The 25,899-nt window shown below is 34.4% G+C and overlaps 3 protein-coding genes across 3 annotated transcripts in view; all 3 read right to left on the reverse strand.

The window, feature by feature from the left end:
• ssbp1 (single-stranded DNA binding protein 1) overlaps nt 1–1,539 on the reverse strand; it is a 2,572-nt gene extending 1,033 nt beyond the window's left edge. The window contains exons 1-4 of the mRNA XM_016447659.1: nt 1,432–1,539; nt 915–1,013; nt 770–827; nt 554–694 (exon numbers count right to left, since the gene is read on the reverse strand). Of these exons, the coding sequence (XP_016303145.1) occupies nt 554–694; nt 770–827; nt 915–938 (223 nt within the window). The 5' untranslated portion in view covers nt 939–1,013; nt 1,432–1,539. The remainder of the gene's footprint in view (nt 1–553; nt 695–769; nt 828–914; nt 1,014–1,431) is intronic.
• Nucleotides 1,540–2,252: 713 nt separating this feature from the next.
• Nucleotides 2,253–15,701, reverse strand: cunh12orf56 (chromosome unknown C12orf56 homolog). Its single transcript, XM_016447660.1, has 13 exons — nt 15,280–15,701; nt 13,542–13,719; nt 11,802–11,841; nt 8,171–8,354; nt 6,592–6,680; nt 6,368–6,512; nt 6,189–6,277; nt 4,707–4,796; nt 4,529–4,625; nt 4,275–4,340; nt 3,216–3,293; nt 2,930–3,108; nt 2,253–2,848 (listed from the first exon to the last, which is right to left on the reverse strand). The coding sequence occupies exons 1-13, from the start codon at nt 15,574–15,576 to the stop codon at nt 2,734–2,736; spliced, it is 1,647 nt and encodes a 548-aa protein (XP_016303146.1). The 5' UTR covers nt 15,577–15,701; the 3' UTR covers nt 2,253–2,733.
• A 1,347-nt stretch (nt 15,702–17,048) lies between these two features.
• On the reverse strand, nt 17,049–23,245 carry LOC107658936 (uncharacterized). The gene is made up of 5 exons (XM_016447664.1): nt 22,795–23,245; nt 19,440–19,631; nt 19,171–19,327; nt 18,906–19,091; nt 17,049–17,620 (listed from the first exon to the last, which is right to left on the reverse strand). Exons 1-5 carry the CDS (start codon nt 22,973–22,975, stop codon nt 17,419–17,421), a joined length of 918 nt encoding a protein of 305 aa, XP_016303150.1. The 5' UTR covers nt 22,976–23,245; the 3' UTR covers nt 17,049–17,418.
• Between the last annotated feature and the right edge of the window lie 2,654 nt (nt 23,246–25,899).

Here is a 25,899-nt window from a genome sequence, read left to right on the forward strand (position 1 = left end):
ATATACCGTAATAAAAGCATTAGCAATTAATCGCAACATGAACATTTGATACCGGCATATCCCTAGTGTACTGTAAATGAATTTCTTTTTATTTTAAAGTCATTTTAAATGCAACAAGTGAACTTCGGCATCACAATATTAAAGTACAGTATGAAAAATGGACATGCATTTTAAGATTTACTAAAGATTAGTGTGTGTGTGTGTGTGTATATATATATATATATATATATATATATATATATACACACAAACACATGAAAAAATTACAATATACAAACAAACCATTTTAATAATAATAAAATCAAATAATTATATAAATTAAAAACATATGAAGAAAATAGTAGATTTTATAATACAATACAAAAATATTAAACATTATTAATAATAATAAAGTCAAATACAAATATGTATATAAAAATAACATAAAACATGAACAAAATATATGAAAAATATGAATAATAAAAAATAATAATACTGATGAAGTCAAATAAAATTAAATGCGTGTTTCTCCATTACAAAAATATGATGGGAGTAGTACACAGATTGATCTCACCTGTACTTGTGGGTTCTCCCTCCCCAGACCGCCACATCTCGTTTGTTGCCATGGAGAAGATGGTGACAGGGTTTCTGCCCTCCACCTGCCTCATGACGGGGTCCTGTCCCACTCGCCCAAGCAGCTGCACCCGGTTAATAGCTGTCAAGAGACAACACATTTATCAATAACATGTCACACAAAAGCCAGTGCATACAGGGACTGACAGACACTCACATCTCTCCAAGATCAGATTTGTATCTGTAGTCCTGTGCCGGACGAACTGTTTAAGAATCTGTCAGGACAGAATAATAACAGTCAGCCTGTAATAATCCTCCTGAGCGAACATGAACACTTCTGCGTGTTGTTTGGTTAACGTTACCTGTGCAGAGGCGTTTCTCAACATCTTCTCTACTCTCTGGATGATGCGAGGACGTTTGCTGACAGGTGACAGGAAAATGGCCTTATCAGAGTAACATAGCTATAATATAAAACGAATGACATAAAAGTTAAGTTAAATAGACCATCTGCTTTATTCTTAACCGTCTACAAATGCCATGTAATGTAGATGTAGTTCAAGGTAAAAACATGTTAACCTCTCAAAATGATTTTTTTTTTAAATAGTTGATGCAATGTTATTATATCACGTTCATTAAAGTGTCATATTCGGCTACTTTAAGCTTGAATCATTTAAAATCTGTTTTGTATTTAAGTTAACGTTAAATTCAGCAAATCCAATGATGAGCCACATGTTAATCTCCCGCCATTCACTTACATCAACTAGTCACGTTTAGAAGACGCGTTTAATAGTGATTGTGCGCTTTACACCGACGATTTATAATCACTATCGTCTTCGCAGTTTATTTAAAAGACAAACGTAAAGACACACTTCGACTTACAAGTTCAGAAGATCTTGACGCTCAATAACCCCACGCTGTTTCCGGTGCGCTTGGAAAACATTCCCCAGCAGCAACAAACACTAACGAACACCCGTTCCCGTTCTGTACTCCTGTCATATTCCGAAAATAGCCATTTTGTTCTTCAGCATTTTAAGAAGTTTTTTGTTATATTATGTATAGTTTAAATTAAAAAGGATAGGTTTTATTAAGGATTTTTGTTATGAATTACATTAAAATTAATCATTTTATTGCCCCAGATCCAGATTTTCAATAAAAAAAAAAATGAAAATCCATAATAAAAATATTAATGATTACATATTTGAAATTCGTATGATATAAGAGGGAAATAAAGACAAACCACTAAATGTACTGAGGTAAAATAATTAATGTCAATTTATAGTTTGTTGGATTGGACTTGGCAATAAAAAATAACGCTTTGCATTATGACAGCAGGATCAGGTGTATAAAATCAAATAAATAAATCAAATTAAAGGTCTAGGGCTTTCTTTGTAAATCATATTTGTCACCTTAAAAACTTTCACCGTGACACACACACACACAAACAGGGTAAATATCACTTAATATTTCCATTGCGTGTCACTTCCAGTCAAGCTGTAATTCTGTCAATTTATTGTATGCAAAAATAAATACATAAAAATGTGCAATTCTATTTATCATTTATATTTACACTGCAAATGCTGCATTTACATACACGTTTATTTATTGCATATACAAAAACACCCAGTCAACAATTAGGTTTATAAAAATGTCACAGACACAGATGTTTATTAAAAATATTGGTATTATTAATTTGAGGCCTTGGGGTTCATGGAGTCCCTGAAAATCAGTCGAGTCTTACAGAGAAAAAGTGCATTCAAACAAAAACCAACCAAAATAAACAAGTGCATCAGGCTTTAGTTACAGTACAGCAAAACAAATATGAAAAAGATTCATATTATAATACTGTGATATGTTAGAGTGGCCTGCCAAACTTGAAATTGTTCATTGAAAAGTGCACATTATGTTCATTATTTTATAAATATTTGAATATATTAAATGTTCTCTGCACTGACTTTCCATCAAATTGCCGATATTTTACACACATATTGCAGTGATAATAATCCTGAGTGTAGACAAAGGCAGAGTAAAATCCCACAGTCTCTGTTCAAAACATAGTAAGACACAATACAAGACTCAATCTTAAAGTGCAGCATGTTCATTCAAAGGCATATTCCAACGTCTATCTGCAGAAATAAAACAAGAAATGAATCCCAGAGGAACAGAAAGAGAAAGAGCCAGAGCTCAAGGTTTCTGGAGAACCAGACTGAGGAGCTGGGAAAGAAGGTTCTGGGCAGGCTGACTGATGGGGTAGTGATGGGGCAGTCTGTCCTCCAGCCCTGACGTCTTCACATAGTACCTATAATAAACAGAGGATATTATAATAAAAGATCTGACAGCTGTGTCTCAGCCTTGAAAATATCTGAAGCTCACGAAGAACCTGAACTCCTCCTTGAACCCCGTCCTGATGTACTTGCTCAGACAGGCGCTGTGCTGCAGACAGGCTAACAGAACACGGCAGCGCTGGAACAGGAGAACCGCCTGAGATGGGCTGAGAGGATCCTGAGGACCCCACAGAACCAGAACCAGCTGCTGGGCCTGATAGCCCACGAACGGGAGCTGTGAAAGAGCGAACAGGACCTACGCTCAAACAGGCGCTCTGATACGGAAGCTAATCGTGTGGATTCATGCAAATATGCATGAAAATGAAACGGGTATATACTTACTAAGAACGGATGCGGTTTAAGCAAGCGAAACACCCAGCCGATGGTGAGGAAATGTCCCAGAGCAGGTGTGCGACTAGCCTTTGAGCCACAAATCAGACCAGTAAAGCTGATCAGTGTTATATATGCGTATACACACACTACCGAATAATAGTGATTTTTTATAATAGTCTCTTCTGTTCACCAAGGCTGCATTTATTTGATCATAAATATAGGAAATACAGTAATGTCATGAAATATTATTACAATTTAAAATAACTGTTTTCTATTTGAATATATTGTCAAATGTAATTTATTCCTGTGATCAAAGCTGAATTTTCAGCATCATTACGCCAGTGTCACATGATTCTAATATGCACCTGATTTGCTGCTTGGTTATTATCAATTATTGATGATGCACAATTATTAATAACGGTTCTTCTTGTGATATCAGTGTTGTAAAAATGTTTTTTTTTGATGAACAGAAAGTTCAAAAGAACAGCATATGTTTTAAATATAAATCGTTTGTATTATAAATGTCTTCCCTGTCACTTTTGATCAATTTAATGTGTCCTTGTTGAAAACAAATATTTATTTCTTTTTTTAAAGAAACATATGACCCCAGCAGGTAGTGTATCATGGTTTTCCAAAAAATAAATAAATAAATAAAATATAAAATAAAATAATAATAATACAAATAAGCAGCGAAAGCTGATTTCAACATTGATAATAATAATACTAAATGTTTTACTAAATGTAAATTTCTGAAGGATCATGTGACACTGACGACTGGAGTAATGATGCTGAAAATTCAGCTTTGATTACAGAAATAAATTACATTTTACAATATATTCAAATAGAAAACAGTTATTTTAAATTGTAATAATATTTCACAATATTACAGCTTTTTACTCTTTATTATTATTTTTATTGTTTATTATTTTTCATTAAATAAAATAAATGCAGCCTTGTTGAGCAAAAGAGACTGCATTCAGAAACATGAAAAAAATGTAAATTTCATTTTATTTATAATTATTTATTTTGAAACAAATCTATACACATAGATGAGATAATGCTACTCACCTCCTGACAGAACACAACCAGCTCAAACAGCAGCGCAGACGCCGCATCCAGATAGTCTGCCTGCAGCTGCGACACACAAAGACGCTTCATTATCATAAATTACATTTCATTATCATAAATCAATTGATCATAAACAAGATACGAATGGAAAAAAAAAACTAAACAAAAAAGAACTTATTTCATCTTTTCCTTACACCTGGGAAGCAAGGGTGAGTATATGATAACCAAACCTTTCACTTTTCCATTATTTATACCTTATTAAGTGAAGATTTAGAGGCATCAGTGGAGTCTGGCAGCTGGAGATCTGGATCACACACTAAAGCCAGCAGCATGTTCTCCGTAAGAGCTCCCCTGTGTCAAACAGCAGCCATTGCTCAGTGAAATAAGCTGAAATGAGTGCGCTGGTATTACTGGAGAGGAAGAATCACTCACTGTTTGGCCGTCAGCATGCTGAGCCTCGCCGCTTCGATCTCTGTTTCCCTGAACATCAGGCTTAATATCTGAACCACCAAAGTGCACAGCCTGCAGGACAGAGAGACACGTCAGACAGAAAACCTACAGCAGAGGTCATGAAAATGTGCTCGGCGATGGGTTTGAAGTTGAGAAATGTCAACCTGAGAACACTGTAAAACTTGTTGTCGAAGTTCTAAACACAGACAGTTTAGCTTGTTATGAGACTGAAATGTCTGGTTTTCTTGTTGTGATCATAACGTTTCGTGATTATTATCTTGTCGTAATTATAGCAGTTATAATGTTATTTAAAGATTACCAAAACATCACAACACTTTATTTTCTCCCAAAATATAACTATTATTTGAACGTTTACTTTTAATATTCTAAGAATGTTAAACTGTCTGGGGTTTTTTGCTGTTGTGATTATAACATTCTTTAAAGGTTAGAAGCAATGTTTCTTTACAATGTTCTACTAACATTATTTTCACCCGCAATATAATGTTATTTGAACGTTTATTTTTAATATTCTAAAAATGTTCAAATGTCCGGTTTTCTTGTTGTGATTAGAATGTTATTTAAAGGTTACAAAAATGTTCTACTAAATGTTATTTTTAGCCAAAATATAACATAGTTTGAACGTTTCATTTTTATATTCTAAGTATGTTTTAATTTTCTTGTTGTGATTAGAATGTTATTTAAAGGTTACAAAAATGTTCTACTAAATGTTATTTTTAGCCAAAATATAACATAGTTTGAACGTTTCATTTTTATATTCTAAGTATGTTTTAATTTTCTTGTTGTGATTAGAATGTTATTTAAAGGTTACAAAAACGTTTCTTGCAATGTTCTACTAACATTATTTTCACACAAACTATAACATTATTTGAACTTTTTTTAAAAAGTCCAGTTTTCGTGTCGTGATTAGAACATTATTTAAAGGTATTTAAAACATTTCTTAAACGTTCGACTTAATTTTATTTACCCAAAATATTATGTTATTTGAACGTTTATTCATAATATTCTAAGAACGTTAAAATGCCCAGTTATCGTTGTGATTGGAACGTTATTTAAAGGTGACTAAAACATTTTTAAACGTTCAAATAATGTTATATTTGGGGTAAAAATACAATTTAGTACAACATTTATTTTTAATATTCTAAGAACATTAAAATCACCAATTATCTCGTCATGATTAGAACGTTATTGAAATGTTACAAAAATGTTTGAATAATCCTCTGCCAAGCAACAGACAAACGTAAACAAAGGTGTATGTTTGTAGAGTAATTTACAACAGCTTCGAACGTGGCTCAGCCAATCAGAGTCAAGGACCGGAACTATCCATTTTATAATAACATTTCTATAACGTTGCAAAAACTTTAGTGAAAGCTGTGAGAACATTTCCTGTCAGCTGGGTATCTCATGCATGGGTTATATATGCATGAGCTGCATTTGGAAGCTTACAGAAGTCTGTCGGCTGTGTGAACTCCCTCCTGGCCGCCCTGAGAGCTTTCCGACAGCGTTTTCACCAGGAAAGGATAAAGATCCGGTGACTGAGGAGCAAAAAAGAAGGCTTTTGTGAGGGAATTTTTCATTTTTGGATGAACAGTGCATGCATTTGGATAAAGACAGCTGCATGTTACCCTCCAGAAGAGTTTCTTGATGGTGGGGTTGCGGTTCGTGGCCGTGTGCAGCTCCTGCAGGAGTAAATACAGACTCTCCAGGCTGATGTTCTCCTGCAGCAGCTCTCCGCTCAGCTGACTGAACAAGTGACACGTCCGTTCCCAGCTGGAAACACATTAACAGACGCTTTCTTAGCCTGCCCACACACATAAACGCAAGCTGTTCAGCCAGAAAGACGCAGAACCTGATTTTCTGATATTTCTGTTTCTGGGGAGAAGAGTAGGATATGCCACATCTCTTCCTGTACACTGGGTCCAGCATCAAAGTTGATCGCTACAAAAAAAAGTTTTTTTAAGAGACAAGATAATGATTTTATTCATTTTAATAATTATTATATATAATAATAATTTTATAATTTTATTTTATTATTTTCTTAATATCAATAATTTTGATAAATAATATTTAATAACAAAGTTTTAATAACAATAAAAATAAATATTTCTTAAATCATTTTATGTCATTAATCATTAAAATCATCTTTTTTAGCAATACTTTATCACTTTACTTTTTAAAACAGTGAAAGTATTTTTTTTTTAGCCTTTCAGTTTGAACCTTTATACCATTGCAATGCCTACACATAGACTTCCATTATATGTGTAGTACTTACAATGTGCAACAATGGTCAAATACAAAATGAATGTTGGCCATTAAACACAAAGCGAGTAGAAACTGACTCCACAAACACTTACTATGATGTAGCTGCTCCAGGAGCTCTGCAGGTGGAGGTATATTCGTGATGATGGAGACACAGCATAAAGGTGTAACTCTTCCTCTTTCTCCTCCTCCTGCTCCTGCTCCTGCTCCTCAGTTGATGCTCTCCTCATCAGTGCTGTCGGGACTGAAGCGCTGGGACTCTGCCGCTGGTCACTGGAGCTGGAGGAGTGAGCGGGAGACGTATTAAACACAGCCAGAGCCAAAACATCCGGGTTCGGACAGGAAGCTCGGAATGACACTGCCTTCTTCTTCCTCCAGACCACCATCACTATAACAGACAAACATTTAATTAGGAATATAAAATTAATAATAATAATAATAATAATAATAATTATATATGATAAATATTTTATAAATCTTGGCAAACCCCAAGAAAATTTCATTATATTCAAACCTTAAAATGATATAAGATTAAAAACTAAAGTTAAGATAATTTTATTATTTTATTTTATTTTTTATTATGAATAATATTAATTTAATTTATTTAAAAAATAAGGGAATCGATTTTGTTTTAAAATATTTAATAACAATAATTATTGTTGTTAATAATAATAATAATAATTTATTATTAATATGTTAACAACTTTTCATGGCAAGGTCAAAACCCAACAAAATGTCATTATATTCAAACTATTATAAATAAAAGTTTTTTTAAGAGACAAGATAATGATTTTATTCATTTTAATAATTATTATATATAATAATAATTTTATAATTTTATTTTATTATTTTCTTAATATCAATAATTTTGATAAATAATATTTAATAACAAAGTTTTAATAACAATAAAAATAAATATTTCTTAAATCATTTTATGTCATTAATCATTAAAATCATCTTTTTTAGCAATACTTTATCACTTTACTTTTTAAAACAGTGAAAGTATTTTTTTTTTAGCCTTTCAGTTTGAACCTTTATACCATTGCAATGCCTACACATAGACTTCCATTATATGTGTAGTACTTACAATGTGCAACAATGGTCAAATACAAAATGAATGTTGGCCATTAAACACAAAGCGAGTAGAAACTGACTCCACAAACACTTACTATGATGTAGCTGCTCCAGGAGCTCTGCAGGTGGAGGTATATTCGTGATGATGGAGACACAGCATAAAGGTGTAACTCTTCCTCTTTCTCCTCCTCCTGCTCCTGCTCCTGCTCCTCAGTTGATGCTCTCCTCATCAGTGCTGTCGGGACTGAAGCGCTGGGACTCTGCCGCTGGTCACTGGAGCTGGAGGAGTGAGCGGGAGACGTATTAAACACAGCCAGAGCCAAAACATCCGGGTTCGGACAGGAAGCTCGGAATGACACTGCCTTCTTCTTCCTCCAGACCACCATCACTATAACAGACAAACATATATATGTATTTTTAGGGCAAGTCAAGCATGTCAAGGTGATTAAGATCTTAAAGGGGTACAACAGTTCACCCAAAAATTACATTTCTGTCATCATTTCCCACCCTCATGTTGTTTTCAAACCTGTTTGAGTTTCATTCTTCTGCTAAATGTAAAAGAAGATATTTTGAAGAATGTTAGTGAACAAACAGTTGCTGGTAGCCATTGACTTCCATAGTATGGAAAAAATATTGTGGGAGTCATTGGGGAGCAGAAACTGTTTGCTTACCCACAGTCTTCAAAATGTCTTCTTTTATGATGAAACTCATACAGGTTTGGTGAATAATTGATGACAGAATTATCATTTTTAGGTGAACTATCCCTTTAAGACTTCATTAAAAGCATAGCGAAGAAAAAAGTTTTTTTAAAAACTGCAATTAATATTAAATTATTATTATATTTTTTATTACTAATAATATAAATATAAATTTAAAAAATTGGTTTTAGTTTTGGTTTTAAATATTAATATTACATGAATAGTATTATCAATAATAATCATATTAACATTAAATTAATGATATTATTCATATTTTATAAATGTTATGACATGGAAAACAGGGCTATAAAAGTAAAATCATTAAAAAATTGTTACTTGAAATAATATAAATGTTAAATAAAAATAAAATAAAATATTTAAAAAAATATTTTATTTCAACTAGTTGGCAAGGAAACATTAAAATGAAACTAAAAGTGAAATAAAAAATAATTAAAAGTTATATAGACATAAAAATACTAAAAATTTCACTAAAATTAAAGTATAAAAAATTAAAACTAATTCAAAATATTTATAAAAACTATAGTACAGTATATTAAAATAAAATAATAAAATAAAATAAATGTGTTTAAAATGAGGTTTAAATTTTAAGTTTCAATTTTAAGAGTAAGATGGCCTCACATGTGCTCAAGGCCTCAAACTCTCAAGGATTCAAACTACTGTAGAAAATGAACAAAAATACTTCAGGGGTTAACTTTCTAATGAACTGGTCTAAGATAGATCTATTTATAATGAAGCAGATCTCTTCAAAGAGCTCCTCTGAACTGTAGAATTGAACAGGGCCTTTGATGAAGCAGCACAAAAGCTACTTCTGGTTGCAACACCTCAATCTAGTTGCACTGACAGAACATTTCCATGAGGAGGCGCACAGAACTTCACGGTTTGGATGCCAGACAAGGTCTTTCCGTCCCATCATCATCATCCTCCCATTTCAATCTCCTAATAGGATGCAGGATAAAGAGAAAAACTTTCCATACGCCTCAACCTTCTCACTATTCCCCCAGTGGAAAATGCCCACAAACTGACCTACTTTTCCTTCTCATACCGAAGTCTAAAAACTGCTCGCCGACCGTGTCTGTACAACCGCACACCACCGATTCAATAAAACCTTCAATTGATAGTTACATTATGGAAAAGCTGCCTTTAAATCAGGTTTAAAGCACTTCCCATGTGGTTTACTCCTCAATGGCGAGTGCTCACAAATATGTGCTAAACGTGAACTAATGGTGTCCCTGGGGTCGGGTTCGACTCGCTGTAGCACTACTGAGAGAAATCACACGTTCATCTCCCACACAAACACGTGTTGTTAAGAACGTCAGGCTGCCATGTTTTGCTGAGACAAACAGGGTCTTTTAATTGGACGTTTATTGCTCATCTTGTGCCCTGGCAACAGCGCGAATGACGCCAATCCTCCTCCTCTGCTCACCGCGGTAAAGTCATGGGCTGTCAGCAGTGTAAAACGCATCATGTGCAGCAGTGCTGGTCAGTTTTGGAAACCAAGTGGTTTTCAGCATTCAAATTTTCCAGTTTTCGTTATGAATATCAGGGTTGTTACTGTTAACTAAAACTATAACTAATAAAAACAATTGTTAATTGAAATAGAGCTGAAATAAAATTTACATAATAGATGAAGAACTTAACTTTAAAATGTTGCTTTGACAGCTAACTGAAATAAGTACTAAAGTTACTCAATAAAAGCTAAAACTGAAATAAAACTAAAATATATATATATATATATATATATATATATAAATAATAATAAAAATGACAAAAGTGTGTACCAAAATTGTACAAAATAAACAAATAAATAATAAAAATAAACTAAAATTAAATACATACAAAAATAATACTTAAGTTATTACTTAAGTCAAGTTATTTTAATATCATTGAGATACTTTTTATTCATATTTTACATTTGTTTTTATTTTTAGATTTTCCATTTTAATTGTAGTTCATTTTGTTGTGTGTTTTGTCATTTATATTAGATTTCGTTTTTCAATATGTCTATTTTAATTTATGATTTAATTGTTTAATTTCATTCATTATTATTTTTGTACATTAACATGAAAACGAGAAGTGTTGAAAATAAAACAAAAAAGCTGAAATAAAAAAACGGTTAAGTTTAAGTTTTTTTTGTTTACATTTTAATTTATTCCAGTTAAAATTGATTTTATTTTATTTTTGAAGTGACAAAGATTTTTATGGTCTTGGTTTCAGTGAACTATAATTACCCCGATAATGCTAAAATAACACACAAAATAGCACAAAAACGATATTGTAATTATATAGCCAGAAAATCAGCATGAAACCACAAATGCAACACTTAATTAACTGCGAGCGGTTTCCAGTTTACAAGATGCATCTTTCTTTTCTCTGCGTTCATTAAACATGCATATGAAACGTGACCTCTGTGCTCTCCTCATTTCCTCTTCAGACGTTTCAGAGAGCAACATGCTCTGTAAATTACAACAACTATGTTACTGCAAATAGGATTTTAATCAAATAAATGCAAACAAAATTAAATAGAACATTAAATTCTAACAATTTTTTCCCACAACCCAATATTTTCAATTTGATATCATTTTATTTTCTTCTTCATTTCTTAAACTGCAGTGCAATAAAATACAAAAAGTCACTAAAAAGTCAACGTTTCATCCATTAAATGAATGCTTTCTTTTGCATGTCACTGGACAAAAGCCCAAGACACATTTTTCGTGATGCTGAACAATTCAGCTTGATGACATTTCAGCAGTATTATAAATCATAATACTATGTATCTATGATATCTTAGCACAGACAAGAACTTAATCAATTTAGTTTCTAAGCACAACACACACGCGCGTCCCGTGTGATACAGACCGAGCAGTGGGATTCAGAATAGCTCTGCATTTATTAAGGCAGCGGTTGGTTTAATATGATCGCTACAGAGTCTGTTCGCTCTGAGAGGCAGTAAAAGAGATAAAGCGTTAGAATGGCTCATCCCAGCGCTTGTGTCAGGTGAACACTTTACCTCATTGATGTGGGAGAGATTCTCCAGCTGGGACTCACGCCTGCAGGATCAGAAAACACAATTACTTCTATTTCACGCTTAGGTGCATCTGAGATGACCATTTGAAATCTTCATGAAATTTACAATTACTTTTATACATCTGGCGGACGCTGTCATTCAAAGTGACTTAGATTGCATTCAAGTTACACATTCACATGTTATCCATTCTTGCTTGCTGTGGGAATTGAAGCCATGACCTTGGCGTTGCTCTACTCTTTGAGCTTCAAGAAATCCTTCATCATGGTGTTTCAATCTATCCTGAGCTTAAAAACATCAATGTCACATTATTTATGTCTTCATAACTGCAATTTATACAGACAATTACTTGAATATATCTCCTTGTTGATAAATATTGATGTTTTTAAGGTGCAAAAAAGTGGTGTAACTCTCCTGAGACAAAAAAACTTGTGGTTTGTATAAACTATTTTTGTTTAATATACTTATATAATTAAATAACTTTTAGTATTGTTTATTAAAAATATAGATATTACCGTTTCCACATATTGTATTATTTTAACATAATATTTCATCATTTAATATTTTTTTTAAATATTATTCAATGTTTGATGTCATAATTCCAAAAAATGTATACAAAAATAAATAAATAAAAACTTTAAAAAACCTTGCAGTTTGGCATATGATTAACTTTTAGTATTATTTATTAAAGAAAAATATAGATATATACAGTTGTCCCATATTTTATTAATATTTAATAATCTAATCTTTTTTGAATATTATGATTATGTTTTGAATATAAAAAGACATCATTCTAAAAATTAATTTGACCTTGAAAAATGTAAAAAACGTAAGATATGTCATTAGTTTTCGAGTCACTTAAAGGGGTGGTTCATTGCGATTTCACTTTTTTAACGTTAGTTAGTGTGTAATGTTGCTGTTTGAGCATAAACAATATCTGCAAAGTTACGAAGCTGAACGTTCAATGCAAGATATCGTCCAGGAGCTATCGGAGATATCGTCTTTTAAAATTCTGGCAGTTTAATGCCTACAAAAACAGCTGGTAGGGACTACAACGAGCTACTTCCTGCACAATCAAGCCTAGAAAAAAAACAGTGAACCACCCCTTTAATTTGTATATTGAAAACTCCAAACAATTTGTCACTATGTACATATTTTCATTGTTCTTAATAACTCATTTGCCATTGTTTCAGGTGTGTCTCTGTTGTTTGTTTAAATGTTGAGAATATGTTTCATTGTTCTGCTTGTTTGCAAATAAGATAAATATCTGTCATTGACCCATTACAGTAACAGAGCAAATGTGAATCCTCTCCATGCATTCACAGATGAACTCAAGTAATGTAGAAACGCTGAGTGTTTTTGTGTGTCCGGTCTATACAGATCACCTGCTTTAGCTGTTTATCCGGTGCTAGTTAAGCAGCTTTCCTGCTCTGCCGTACACTAAAGCTCAATGCAGAAGTGTCTCTTAATGGTTAAGATGAACACAAACTCACAGCTGAGTGGCACACACATGCATGTCAATGTGGGTTAGACTGCTTCATCCCCACAGCTCACAGAGCTCACGGATTAACACACATACAGCTTCACATCACACTGTCCAGGGAAACATGGACTCTAACGATACTCAACAGTTACGCAGTCATGCTTTGCATCGCCTGCTTGAGAACAGTTCATGAATTCCTGATTAATAGTTCATTCTTGATTGAATTAAATAGCTTTTTTTACCCTCCAGAGAATGACGGGCACTCGAGTTGCGTCCTCGCGATGGAAATGATGGCTTATTCTGAACGGATCCTTTGGGTCTTGAGCTCTTTTTCCCAGGATCCTTTGCGGTATGAACAACACGGATGTGCATTGAGCGCTCACGGTCCTGTCCGCTGAGGAAATCTGGCAAATCATTGATCTGTGAGGAAAGACAGAGTCTAACATTGACCTAATTACATCAGTGTAAGCCACTCGAATGACTGTTTAATAACGTCTAATCATCAATGATCAATTAGAATCATTACTTTGTTTGTACATTTACTGTATCTATTAAATATGAGGAAAATGCATTTGCACCTAGGTGTTAATAATGACAGACAAATTGCTTTTCTTGGTAATTGTGACATTTACATGTTTGATCTGTGTGTGTCTTTCAGCGCTGAAGCGCTCCATGACTCATTCTTTGAGCTGTACGCACATGAGCTTACCAAACACACCTTCTTTAAGCAGTTTAACATGACAGGATAAGCAAACGTCCTCACTATAATTAGCATTGTCTTAGCAGACAGTCGTGCTTTAGCTGACATTTAGAACACATTGACTCAGCGGCAAGTGATGTATGATTTATAAAATATCAGTAAATCAGTAAATAAATAACGCATGACTATTAATGTATTTCAATAATAATTCATATAATTTAATAAATAAATAATATATAATTATACATAATCGCTCAAGCAATTCAGTGAGAGAATGAGAAATATACATTTAATAAATATTCAAAAATAAGTTTATGAAGTCTCTTGGCGTGTAAAATGCTTCCGCATTTTTGGATGATTAATTTTATGATTTTCCATGACTTTTTTAATCATTTGAGATAACTTAATAAGGACTCTGCTCTCACAAAGAGTACTTTCTAACCAAATTGTATCTTTTTTTTTCTAGGTCTAGTAACCACACTTTTGAAATTCCGTAATATTTCCAGGTTTTTCACTGTGAAACTTTTTTGATACTTTTTGCAAAGATTGGTAGTGTGTGGGATTTGCTTTGTTTTTTAGTTTTGTCAGGAACACGTGAATCCAGTTCAGAAGAGTGCGGCCAAGTTAAATTATAATTAATTAATTTTGCAATAAAGAATTAATGCAATAAAAAGAAGTCAGCAAAATATCACAAATTAATTTTATCATTGAGCAATTAGGCTATGCGATATATGGTTCCTATAGCTTCTGTTGATGTGCAAACTGCATTGCCTTGTACTGTTATTTTACTATATAGTGTTGTACTGTATTGTACCTTATTGTTGTTTTAGTAAATGCATTCCCGTTTTCGTAACTGGTTAATATTCTCTCCATGTTTGTTCAGTTACTTTAATAACATTGTAGAAATGTTTGCACAAAATAAATATATAGGCTATTTATATATCATACATGGAATGTTTCTCTCAAAGATTTTAGCTGGACGTTCTTACAAGTTACAAGGCAACATTCCCATAATGTTTGCAAAATGATCAAATGGAATGTTCCCATAAAGTTTTCTCTAACGTTCACATGACCAAGAACGTTTTTATACACAGAACTAAGAACGTTTTTTAAACTTTCAAAAAAATGGGACGTTAAGAGGATAGTCAGAGATAACCTTTTCATTAGCAAACGTTCTTGTTAGCTGGGCTAATCAATTTTACTCTTTGTAATCGCTTGTAATCATTGTACTTGTGATAAATTGATAATAGCATTGATTTCTGTGTGTGTGTGTGTCTCACCAGCTCGATGCTCTTGATGTGTCTGAAGCTGAGCGCCTCTCGCAGCGCGCGCGGCTGATACTCGCTCAGATACACGCGCTCATCGCTCAAGATCACATGCATAAAAACCTTCTTGACCGAGCCCGAGACCACCACACACGGCTCGTAGACCCGGATCCGCTCGTACACATCCCGACTGGTGTTCCTCTTGAGGAAAGTGTCCAGTTTGCTGTTGTTGTGGCGGAGAAGCCCGCGCGCGCTGCTTCTGGCCATGGGAATGTCAACTTTAACACCACACACACACACCCTACGTCCCATATCCCGCTCGCGCTGTCATATTCAATACCATACAGAAGTCATTTCTGCATTCACTCAATCCCTGCTGTGTCGGCTGTAAGGCGTATTCTCGCTCTCTGTGCGTAATGTATTTAACTCCTGTCAATGGGAGCGGAGCGCAGCTCTCATTGCGCATGCGCAGCCGCCTTTATAAATAGTGCAGCATGGCTTGGCTCTTTGTTATGAGGAGAATACCGCATGCATGCAGCAATAACAAAAGATAGACTATAAACGTAAAAAACAAATGAATATAAAACGTTGTAGCTGGTGAAATTGACAGCCAACATGTAATATAGCGTGAAAGCTGTATGGACTCATTTTATTTGGTGGTGTTTGGTGCTTGGATTTTTTGTACCCTTGCACTGTTGTTAAAAAGAGCATTCTGCTAAACTTCTGCTTTTGTGTTTCAGGGGGGAAATTATACGAATATGAAGAATATCCATTTTTGCCTGTTCTATTCTTTTTATAGTCCTACTATATGTTGTATAATAATGTAGAATGTATATTATTTGATTTTCATTTGAGGAAGAAGGATTGCGGTTTAATGTAAGAGAGTGTTTACTGTTGTATGACTGAAATACGTTGAAATGAAGGCGGAACAATCGCACCATCTTGTGGGCGTAAAGACGAGTCGCTTTTAGTTGAGCAGACGCTTCCATTTCTTATTGATGTGGAGTGCTAGTTAACCTGGGAGCAGTTAACTAAACTGTTAGACATTATGCCTCTCAACATTACAGCATTCTCATTCATAATTCAATGTGTAAAAACGCCATTACCCTCATATATATGGAGTCTATAACAATAGTAATTTTAAACAGAATGATTTTATTACATGAATATTTATCAGGTACTGTAAATAATAAAAGTAATCAGCTGTTCAGAGCAAAAAAAAAAAAAATCAAGATTCAACATCTGCAAAGGCCAATTATTTAGTCACGCTAAATTCACTGTTACCCATCCATCATCTTGTTTTCTTCATCCTCTGTCCTTCACAGCGTTGTTTCCTATATACCCTGCAATATACAGATAAAATACTGTGAACATGCCAAAGCTGAACTGATGAACTGATTAATTTGATGGTCAGCTAATGAGACAGTTCAAGCTCAAGTAGGTCAGTTTGACTGGACCCAGAAAGTCAGATCCTAAGATTAAATATTTACATGTGAATAGGACTTATAAGTGTGTGTATATACTGTATGTTTATATATATATATATATATTTTTGTTTTGTTTTGTTTTTTTTGTTTTTTGTTTTTTGTGGACACTAGAAAATACAAGACACATGTACAATGATTTTAATCTTTTTATTTGTTATAAACAAAATCAAGTTTGAAGTATAATAGGTTTATGAGATCCCAGTGTATGTCCGTAATCTGGACAGCAGTGTAATTCTCCTACCCTTCCATAATATAAAAACATAGAAATATTAAATTGATGTTCTAATGTGACCTGACACAGTTGCATTTTTTTATTTTATGAGTGCAAGTAGTCAGAACCTTTGCCACAAAAATAAAAAGTACTAACTAACAATACCAGTATGGAGTCCTCACCTCTCCTAATATAACTTTCTTCTCCAGGAAACTACACAACGGGCCTCCTTCGAGTCATTCAGAAATCTCCTCACATATGCAACATACTAAATGTAACTACATTTGGACCCACACCTGGTCTAACATCTAGATCTAGCTGTGTGAGGGGATCTAGGTGGCTCTAGCTTGAGTCCATCATTTCTCTTGGTTTTCTGAACCCCAGGAGCTGTTCGCACGTAGGGGCCGTAATCCGTCGCCATGGCGACAGTTGTAAAAGTTCTGAATAAAAGTGTTTCTATGGCCACAGACGCTGTGGAGCGGGCTGCTCGCTGGGGCTTTCTGTGGGCGGAGGGGTGGAGAGGCGGAGGTAGACGGGCGCGCTGGGTGCACTCGGCACTGTGGGTGTGGGAACCCTCTGCAGGACCACATGCGGGTACGTCTGACTTTCCATACGGTAAAGACCAGGAAGAGGAGCTTTCAGGAGGTTTTCCTGACTCCTGCAAAACAAAAACACCATTTAAAAAAAAAAAAAGAATTGTATGCTTTTAGAGAGCAAGAGAACATTAAATTGATCAAAAGTGACAGTAAAGACATTTGGAATGTTAAAAAAAAGATTTCCATTTTGAGTAAATGTTGTTCTTTTGAGCATTCAGCAAAGAATCCTAAAAAAATGCATAATGGTTTCCATAAAAATATTAAGCAGCACAACTGTTTACTATGAAAGATTGTTTCCACCATGGGATACAAAATCAAAAAGGTAATTGTAGAATTTTATCTCACAATTCAGACTTTATTTCTCATAATTCTGACTACATCTCTGATTACATCTCACAATCCTGTTTTGTTTTTTTGTTTTTTTAATGGAAGCTTGTTTCCCCCATAGCGTAAAAACAATGAAAAAGATAATTGCAGCTTTTTCCCTCACAATTCAGACTTTTGTTTTACTATTCTGAGTTTATATCTCGTAATTCTGATTGATTATCAGATTTGCAGAATATAAACTCATAATTGCACGATATAAATGCAGAACTGTGAGATATACAGTGGTGTGAAAAAGTGTTGGCCCCCTTCCTGATTTCTTATTTTTTTGCATGTTTGTCACACTTTAATGTTTCAGATCATCAAACAAATTTAAATAATAGTCAAAGATAACACAAGTAAACACAACATGCAGTTTTTAAATGAAGGTTTTTATTATTAAGGGAAAACAAAATCCAAAACTACATGGCCCTGTGTCAGGAAGGGGGCCAACACTTTTTCACACCACTGTAAATGCAAAATTGTGAGATATAAATGCAGAATTGCGAGATATAAACTCAGAATTGTGAGACATAAATGCAGAATTGTGACATAAGTGGATAATTGCAAGATATAAATGCAGAATTGTAAGATATAAACTCGGAATTGTGAGATATAAATGCAGAATTGCAAGAAATGCAGAATTGTGAGATATAAACTCAGAATTGCAAGCTATAAATCTATATATGTAGTAGTTATATATAAAGATGTAAAGAAAAATCTGAATTGACAGTGTTTTGACAGAATTGTGAAAACTTGCAATTACAAGAAAAGTCAGAATTGTGAGATAAAAAAAATCACAATTACCTTTTTAATTTTTTATTTTGTGATGGAAGCAAAACAAAAAAAAACATTATTACAAACTCAGAATTCATAGAAAGATCAGAATTGTGTCTCTTAAACAGTACCAGAAATTTGATGATTGTGACAACTATTGTGATTTAATCCATACATTTTTTAATTTAACAGTGCTCATTTTCTCACCTCTGATACCCGCAGTTATCATAACCAGCTAGTCCCCCCATATAGACTGGGCTCTCAGGGGTCAGATGGGGGTCAAGATGCTGGGAAAGGTTGTAAATTTTAGGTGGTGGAAAAGCTTCCCAGTCTCCTTCGTCTCTCTCCAGCCAGCACTCGCTCTTCCAGGACGATTTGCGCTTGTCTCTCGTCCTGGAAAGTCAGAGAAATCATTAGCATCCTCTTTGCCTATTTTAAGCTCCCTTGTCTCTTCCTCCCCAGATGTGCATACCTGCCCCGTCCGTCTGTCCGTTCTGCCCTCTCTTTGCTCATGCGCTCCTGCAGACAGCAGATGATGAAGGACACGGACATGGCGAGGATGACGATGCTGCTCACTACCGATGCCAGCACGGCCACTCTCAGCCCGCGGTCCTCCGGTTTAGGAATGGCTACCATATTTACACAATAGTGCACATTGAAAATCTGGGATTGAATTAGCAGGAGTGCATTTCTTAGGAGTTTTTCTCTCTTAAAACAGAAATGATGGCAGTGAACACAGACCCTCACAGTCGGGTGGGTAGTTGCTCCACTGAGCGGTGTCGCTACGCAGGACACAGGTGATCGTCTCGCTGCCCACCAGCTGGTATCCCTCGAGGCACCAGAACGCCAAAACAGTTCCCACGGACATCCCACTGCCCTTCTCTACATAGAAAGAACCTTGCCGAGGGGGAAGCAGCGATGTGCAGCTCAGGCCTGCAAGCGCGAACCACAGATGGTTATAAACCACTTTTAAATGTGCTAAGACTTCAAAAATACTTCACTCAAACAGAGAATAGAATAGGATAGAATAGAATAGAATAGAATGTAATTTGTTGCTATCACTTTTCCATAATTGGACTAAATCAAATACAGAACAGAATAGAACAGAACAGAAAAGAACATGTTACTATCACTTTTTCATAGAATAAAATTTGCTGCTATCACTTTTACATAATTGGACTAAATCAAACACAGAATAGAATAGAATAGAATAGAATAGAACTTGTTACTATCACTTTTTCATGATTGGACTACTAGAATAGAATAGAATGTATCTTGTTGCTATCACTTTTTCATGATGGGACTAAATAGAATAGAATAGAGTGTAACTTGTGGCTATCACTTTTTCATAATTTGACTAAATAGAATATAATAAAATGTAACTTGCTGCTATAACGTTTTCATAATTTGACTAAATCATGACAGCATAGAATAGAATAGAATGTAACTTGATGCTGTCACTTTTTCGTAATTTGACTAAATAGAATAGAATAGAAGCATAAAAAATAAATGTCAATAATCACAATATCAAGACTTATGTTCATAAGTGCACAAGTCCATCAAAATGACAGCTTTAAGTGTGTCTGTGAGTGTATGTGTGTAAGAAAGTTTTCCTGGGACTTAGTTATCCTCAAGGGTTAAGATGAAAGCATTTTCCCTCTTCTCTTTCCATCAGTACCCACAGGGTGTTTTCTCCCTCGCTCTAACCCATAATCCACCTCTCCTCCAGTCTCTCTACATTCCCACAGAGGATTCAGCGTCTTCTGTGTTCTCCTACTGAGTTTTCATCACTGCACTGTCCATCTCCACTGTCAATATACAGTCAAACGGAGCTCATATTGACTGTGCTGGAGACAGTGTGATTAAGCTGGCAGGGTCACTGGATGGTGTTTATTGTTCACACCAGTCCCAGTCCTGTGCTGGTCTCATTAAGCCGGCTTAACTGGCATGGCAATGCTGCTAGCGTTAAGCAATCCGACTCCATGGCAAAATAAATAAATAACTCAACTGTCAGTTTCTTTTTCTCCCCTCCGTCCAGTCTCACATACTCCCCAAGGGTCGCACCAGACAGCTTCTCTTAGAATAGAACACGATTAAATAAAGCATAGGGCCGTGCATTAAAAATTGATTACCCACAAGTCCCTGCAGCTGAGGAGGCCGGGATGATGCAGCCTGACCACAAGCTGCACTGAGACATTCTCCAGTGGGACAGGTTGAGTGGATCAGTTTTGTCAGTGCACGATCATGTAACTTCAGCAAGGAACACTGTGGTACGACTTTGCATCTTTAACGTGTAACTGTAACTCGTCTGCTGACCTCACCAGCTATTCCTGTGTACTCCGGCTTTCTCTCTTTAACACTGTCAGTTAAGTAATCCCTTTAAAGAAGTGACGTGGAAGCCTCTGTATTTGTGTTGCAGGTAAATGAGTAACTTGGAGTGAAGGGAACAACTTTACAGGTGTCCACATTATGTTTTTTTATAAGGAAATGCATTATGTCAGTGTTATTTTAGCATCATTGAGATGCAATTGCAGTTTTTATGAATATTTTGCATTAGATTTTATTTTTATATTTTCTGTTTTCATTTTAATTTTAGTTAAGGTTTAGTGATTTTGTTGCATTTTAAATTATTTTTATATAGTTTTTATTTTTTACTTCAGCTTCAGTTTGAATTATTTTAGTGTATCAACTTAAAATAACTCTGCATTATGGATTATCTGCGTTATTATCATAGCAATTAATTTTTCTCCCAAATTCTTATTACTTTAATGTGTTTGGATGTTTTTTTAATGTTCTTTGTTTTAGAGTGATTATTAATTTCCCATTATTGTAATGTAGTAAAAATTGCAATTATTATTATTACATTTTTTTATTTATAATCAAGATAAATTAAAGGCATAAGAATTACTACCATAGTTTATAAATAAAATGTACATTATATATCATTTGTAATATATAATAAAACAAATTTCATGTGAGAATGAGATTTTTTGCATAATATATTTTATATAAATTCTGTAATGCAATAAATTTATTATAATGCATTACACAACATAAAAATGACAGTAACACTATTTTCTAAAAACAACAACATGATTTTCTAAATGAAACTTAAGGTAGTACAAGAAAAAATAAGAAGGAAAAAAAAAGACAAATTAAATAATATATCTTTTTTTTTTATTTTACAGTAATGACTTTTTTGCATTATGTCAGTAAGAGTTTTGGGGGTAAATGTGTTAAATTGTCATAGATAAAATGCCACAGTGCAAAAATCTTGATGTCCTTAAACAACCTTCTTCTTTAAACCAATATATTTATATGCCCTTCTTTTGACTTTAGGATGAAATCTGACCAGTGCATGTTCTTATCCGGGACGGATCCACTTCAGACTTTTTTTGCAGTGCACTGAAAGCTGAAAGCAGGGCAAATTCTGTCATGGCCACGGTGGCGATAAACCCCCTCCATTTCAGTTTCAAAGCTGGCAACCCTGTAACGGAACTGACAAACTGCCAACTATCCCACTGCCCGCCATTGCCACGTGGCAAAAAGCATCCTTTGTTTCACCTGAGCAATAAACCTCAAGGTAACTGACACCTGAGGATGCTGTCTTTTCCTTCGCAGAGACATTATACTGCAATCTAACTCATATATTACCTCGATAATATCAGAGATCCACAAATCTGTCATGCATATTGACTTTAGGTCAGGAAACATCAATAAACTATTTGCAAAGTACGCTCAAAGTATGCATGGCTGGGATATTTTATATGTTCTCCAATCATAATAAAATTTGAGTTCTATGCAGTTCAGGCTGATCTGATTCTCACTGGTGATTTTTTCTTGCATGCAAACCCTTAAGAAGATTTTAAATTTTAAAGCCAACACGTGAATTTCACAATAAGTGTATGTGTTTTAATATATCTGTGTGTTTGCGGACTGTAAATGCTGCAGGTTGAGTGTGCTCTTTCTGAAAAAGTTATGCAAAACATGCTGTTAGGAGTTTATAAGCATGCATTACAACACATGTAAAAAAATTTTGAGTGCATTTGATAATTATTGCATAGCACTATATGATGACTATTGTTACTGTACAAACCTGTATTGTTGCTCCTAGGGGCCTCAGTGCTGTTCATCCCCGTCTTGGTGGCAGGTGGAGTGGTGCGATGAAATATGGGACTGACCGAAGACCCTTCATGTGGCGTAAAAGTCCGAGCCGAGCTCCACGTCACAGACCACAGCAGGAAGTCCCAGGTGAGGCGGCTCTCCTTCAAAGCCATCGAAGTTTGCTGAAAAATAAGATGGAAAGTGTGAATGTCAGTCGCTCATGTCCGCTGGTCCTTGGCGACTCCAGAAACTCTCCTGCGCTTCAGAAGCCAAACGCAGGCTGTTCTCTCAGGGACAAAGAGAGAGAGAGAGGGGGAGAGAGAGGGAGTTACGCTGACTCTCATGCAGCGCTGCTGTGTGTTTGTCCTCCGTTGCTGTTCCACTGCTGATTATGAACCGCTTGCGTAATGCAATTAGACATTAGACGGCAGAGCTGCGCTCGTTTCTGCAGTCAATCACACATCCTCATGTACATGTGCACTGCTCTGCTCTCTCTCTCTCTCTCTCTCTCTCTCTCTCTCTCTCTCCCACGTGATTACAAGGCTTTAAAGTGCTGGCATATTTACTAGTAAATTTTAGCTCTAAATAATTATGGTAAACCCTAACCCTCCTCCAAACTAAAATCCCAGTTGCATCATATTTTTATAATACATAATTTTTTTTTTTTTTTTTACATTTTTATAATAATAATAATAAAGTAAACTATGCAACAACAGAAAAGGAAGTATGGGATCATATTATATATTTAAAATAATTATCTTCTGCTCACCGAGGCTGCATTTATTTGATCAAAAATACAGTAAAAATAGTAATATTGTAAAATATTATTAAAAATTTTAAATAACTGTTTTCTATTTGAACATATTGTAAAATGTAATTCATTTAAATGTATTTAATTTACTCCAGTCTTCAGTGTCACATGATCCTTCAGATATCATTTATTATCAATGTTATTATTATGTCTTTATTATTATTGTCTATTATTATTACCAATGTTGAAAACAGTTGTGCCGCTTCATATTTTTGTGAAATATACAATATTATATAATAAATTATATATATAATGTATGTAACATATGCAATATTACAGTATCTAATAAGTTATATATACACACACACACACACACACACATACATTTATAAATAAATTAACTAACTAATTTAATAATAATAATAATAACATCAAATAATAACTTTTATTACACATATAATAAATGTAGTATAATTATATAGTATATTTCATATATTTCATATTCCAAATAATTTTTTGTTCTCAAATCAGTGTCAATAAACAGCTGACAACGTACCCCATAATGTTCACATGTGTGCCCCGTAATGTGCCAGCATGACCCCAAAAATGTGTGACAACTCATTCCCGTCTCTCGGCTGGGTTATTTTTCTTTTTAACCCAGCACTTTTTAGAGTGTGAGTCATCATATTATCTAATTATGTCTTTTTTTTAACACTATGTAACTTTTTGCGCTCTAGCGGTTAATAAACAGAACTGCACACATCCCGCGGAAGAACATTCCAACCGGAGCTACTTCTCTAAGTTTATGTCTATGGCGATTCACGCAGGTATGTGTTCCTCCGCAGCGGTGACGCCCCGCCCAGGCTACAATAGTCCAAATATAAGTACTTATTATAAGTGTACCGTAGTGATTCGGAATAAGACAAAAACGCGGGTTGGAAGATGAATTCATGATCGCTCATTATATAGCCTACATTCAGCAAATATTGAACACAGAAAAAGTTACATAGTGCTGCTTTAATCTCTCAATTTCTATTCAAACATATACCAGTTAACATGCAAAGCCTTTGTCCTAAAGTCAGCTCACACATGACAATCATCACTGATGCTGTTTGACTCATTTCAAGCCATTTGATTGATTGATTGATTGATTTAAAGTGAGTTCAGATCATCTGGGCCATATTTTGACAAAGAATCTGTCAAAAAAGCATCCATTCATCTACTTTATTCATTCATTTATTTGTTATTGATCATTTATGCTGAAGATTATAAGCACTATCAGTGCAACACATGTCACTCGCTGGCTGACAGCAGCTAATAATATCCCGTTGAGAGCTGACAGTCTCTGTGCAGTGATGCTGGTGACAGAGTGAGAGGAAAACAATCAGACTTTCATCCGAGCAAACAGTCCTGATGATGTCCCACACTCTTTCTGAGTTTTCCCTCTCAGCGTCAGACTTCTTCAGCATGAATAACAGCCTCAAGCAGGAGCAGCCGTTCTCCTGACATTCATGCCCTGCTAAAACCCTAAAGAGCTTTACAGGTAACTTAGGCAACATTGATTAGGTTATGCAACCCTGTATTGTATGGAGAGCAGACCGATGATTTAGACGTGTGTCAAACATGTAACGTGATTACACACAGAATGAAAGTGAGTCAAACAAAAGCACACAAACAGCTCTGACCCCAAGTGTGAGCAAACAAAGCTTTGCTTTAGTACAGCATTTTCTCAGATTACGTTTTCTCGCTCAGAAAGAAATTACAAAGACTTAAAGCACATTACACAACAGAAAAGCAGCAAACAGAGATTTTTATTCCTTGTTGGCTGCATTACATTGCAGATATTTTCCTGTAACAGCACTTCAAGGCACAGTCTTTAAAACCAATTCTACTTGAAAAATGCCAATTCAGTTACATTAATTGCTCTGTTTTCCACTTAGGTGGCGTGTTATGCACATTATGGTCAAATGTATTGGACTGATTGAAGATTCAGACTGATCTTGTAATTAATTAATTTCATTTTAATTGGTGCTTTTTTTTGTACAAAAGTAAAATAGATACATATTATAGATACAGAATAGAAACGGGCAAAAAAAACACTGGTAGACATTTGTCTGATTATTATGTATATAATATAATATAAAAAACGAACAGAACAATTTCTAAAACATTATATTGTTCACATTTATAATAAACGATTGTAAATTAATAATAAATGTTATGCAATTTATTATATTAATTATAATTATATATTTTATGTTGTAATTAGTGTTTAATATACATATATTATAAATTATTAATAATTCATTAAATAATTTAATTTAAATATAATAATAAAATGACTAT

This window comes from Sinocyclocheilus anshuiensis, unplaced genomic scaffold (genome assembly GCF_001515605.1).
Source record: "Sinocyclocheilus anshuiensis isolate Anshui unplaced genomic scaffold, SAMN03320099.WGS_v1.1 scaffold283, whole genome shotgun sequence".
NCBI lineage: Eukaryota > Metazoa > Chordata > Actinopteri > Cypriniformes > Cyprinidae > Sinocyclocheilus > Sinocyclocheilus anshuiensis.

Coding starts and splice junctions, on each gene's coding strand:
- cunh12orf56 (XM_016447660.1), bottom strand. CDS start 15,576: ATGGGACGTAGGGTGTGTGTGTGTGGTGTTAAAGTTGACATTCCCATG. Junction 6,278..6,367: donor TCAAGAAACTCTTCTGGAGG/GTAACATGCAGC, acceptor TTTGCTCCTCAG/TCACCGGATCTTTATCCTTT. Junction 3,109..3,215: donor TTAAACCGCATCCGTTCTTA/GTAAGTATATAC, acceptor GCTCTTTCACAG/CTCCCGTTCGTGGGCTATCA.
- LOC107658936 (XM_016447664.1), bottom strand. CDS start 22,975: ATGGCTTTGAAGGAGAGCCGCCTCACCTGGGACTTCCTGCTGTGGTCT. Junction 19,632..22,794: donor CCCTAGGAGCAACAATACAG/GTTTGTACAGTA, acceptor TCGCGCTTGCAG/GCCTGAGCTGCACATCGCTG. Junction 17,621..18,905: donor GATAACTGCGGGTATCAGAG/GTGAGAAAATGA, acceptor TTTGTTTTGCAG/GAGTCAGGAAAACCTCCTGA.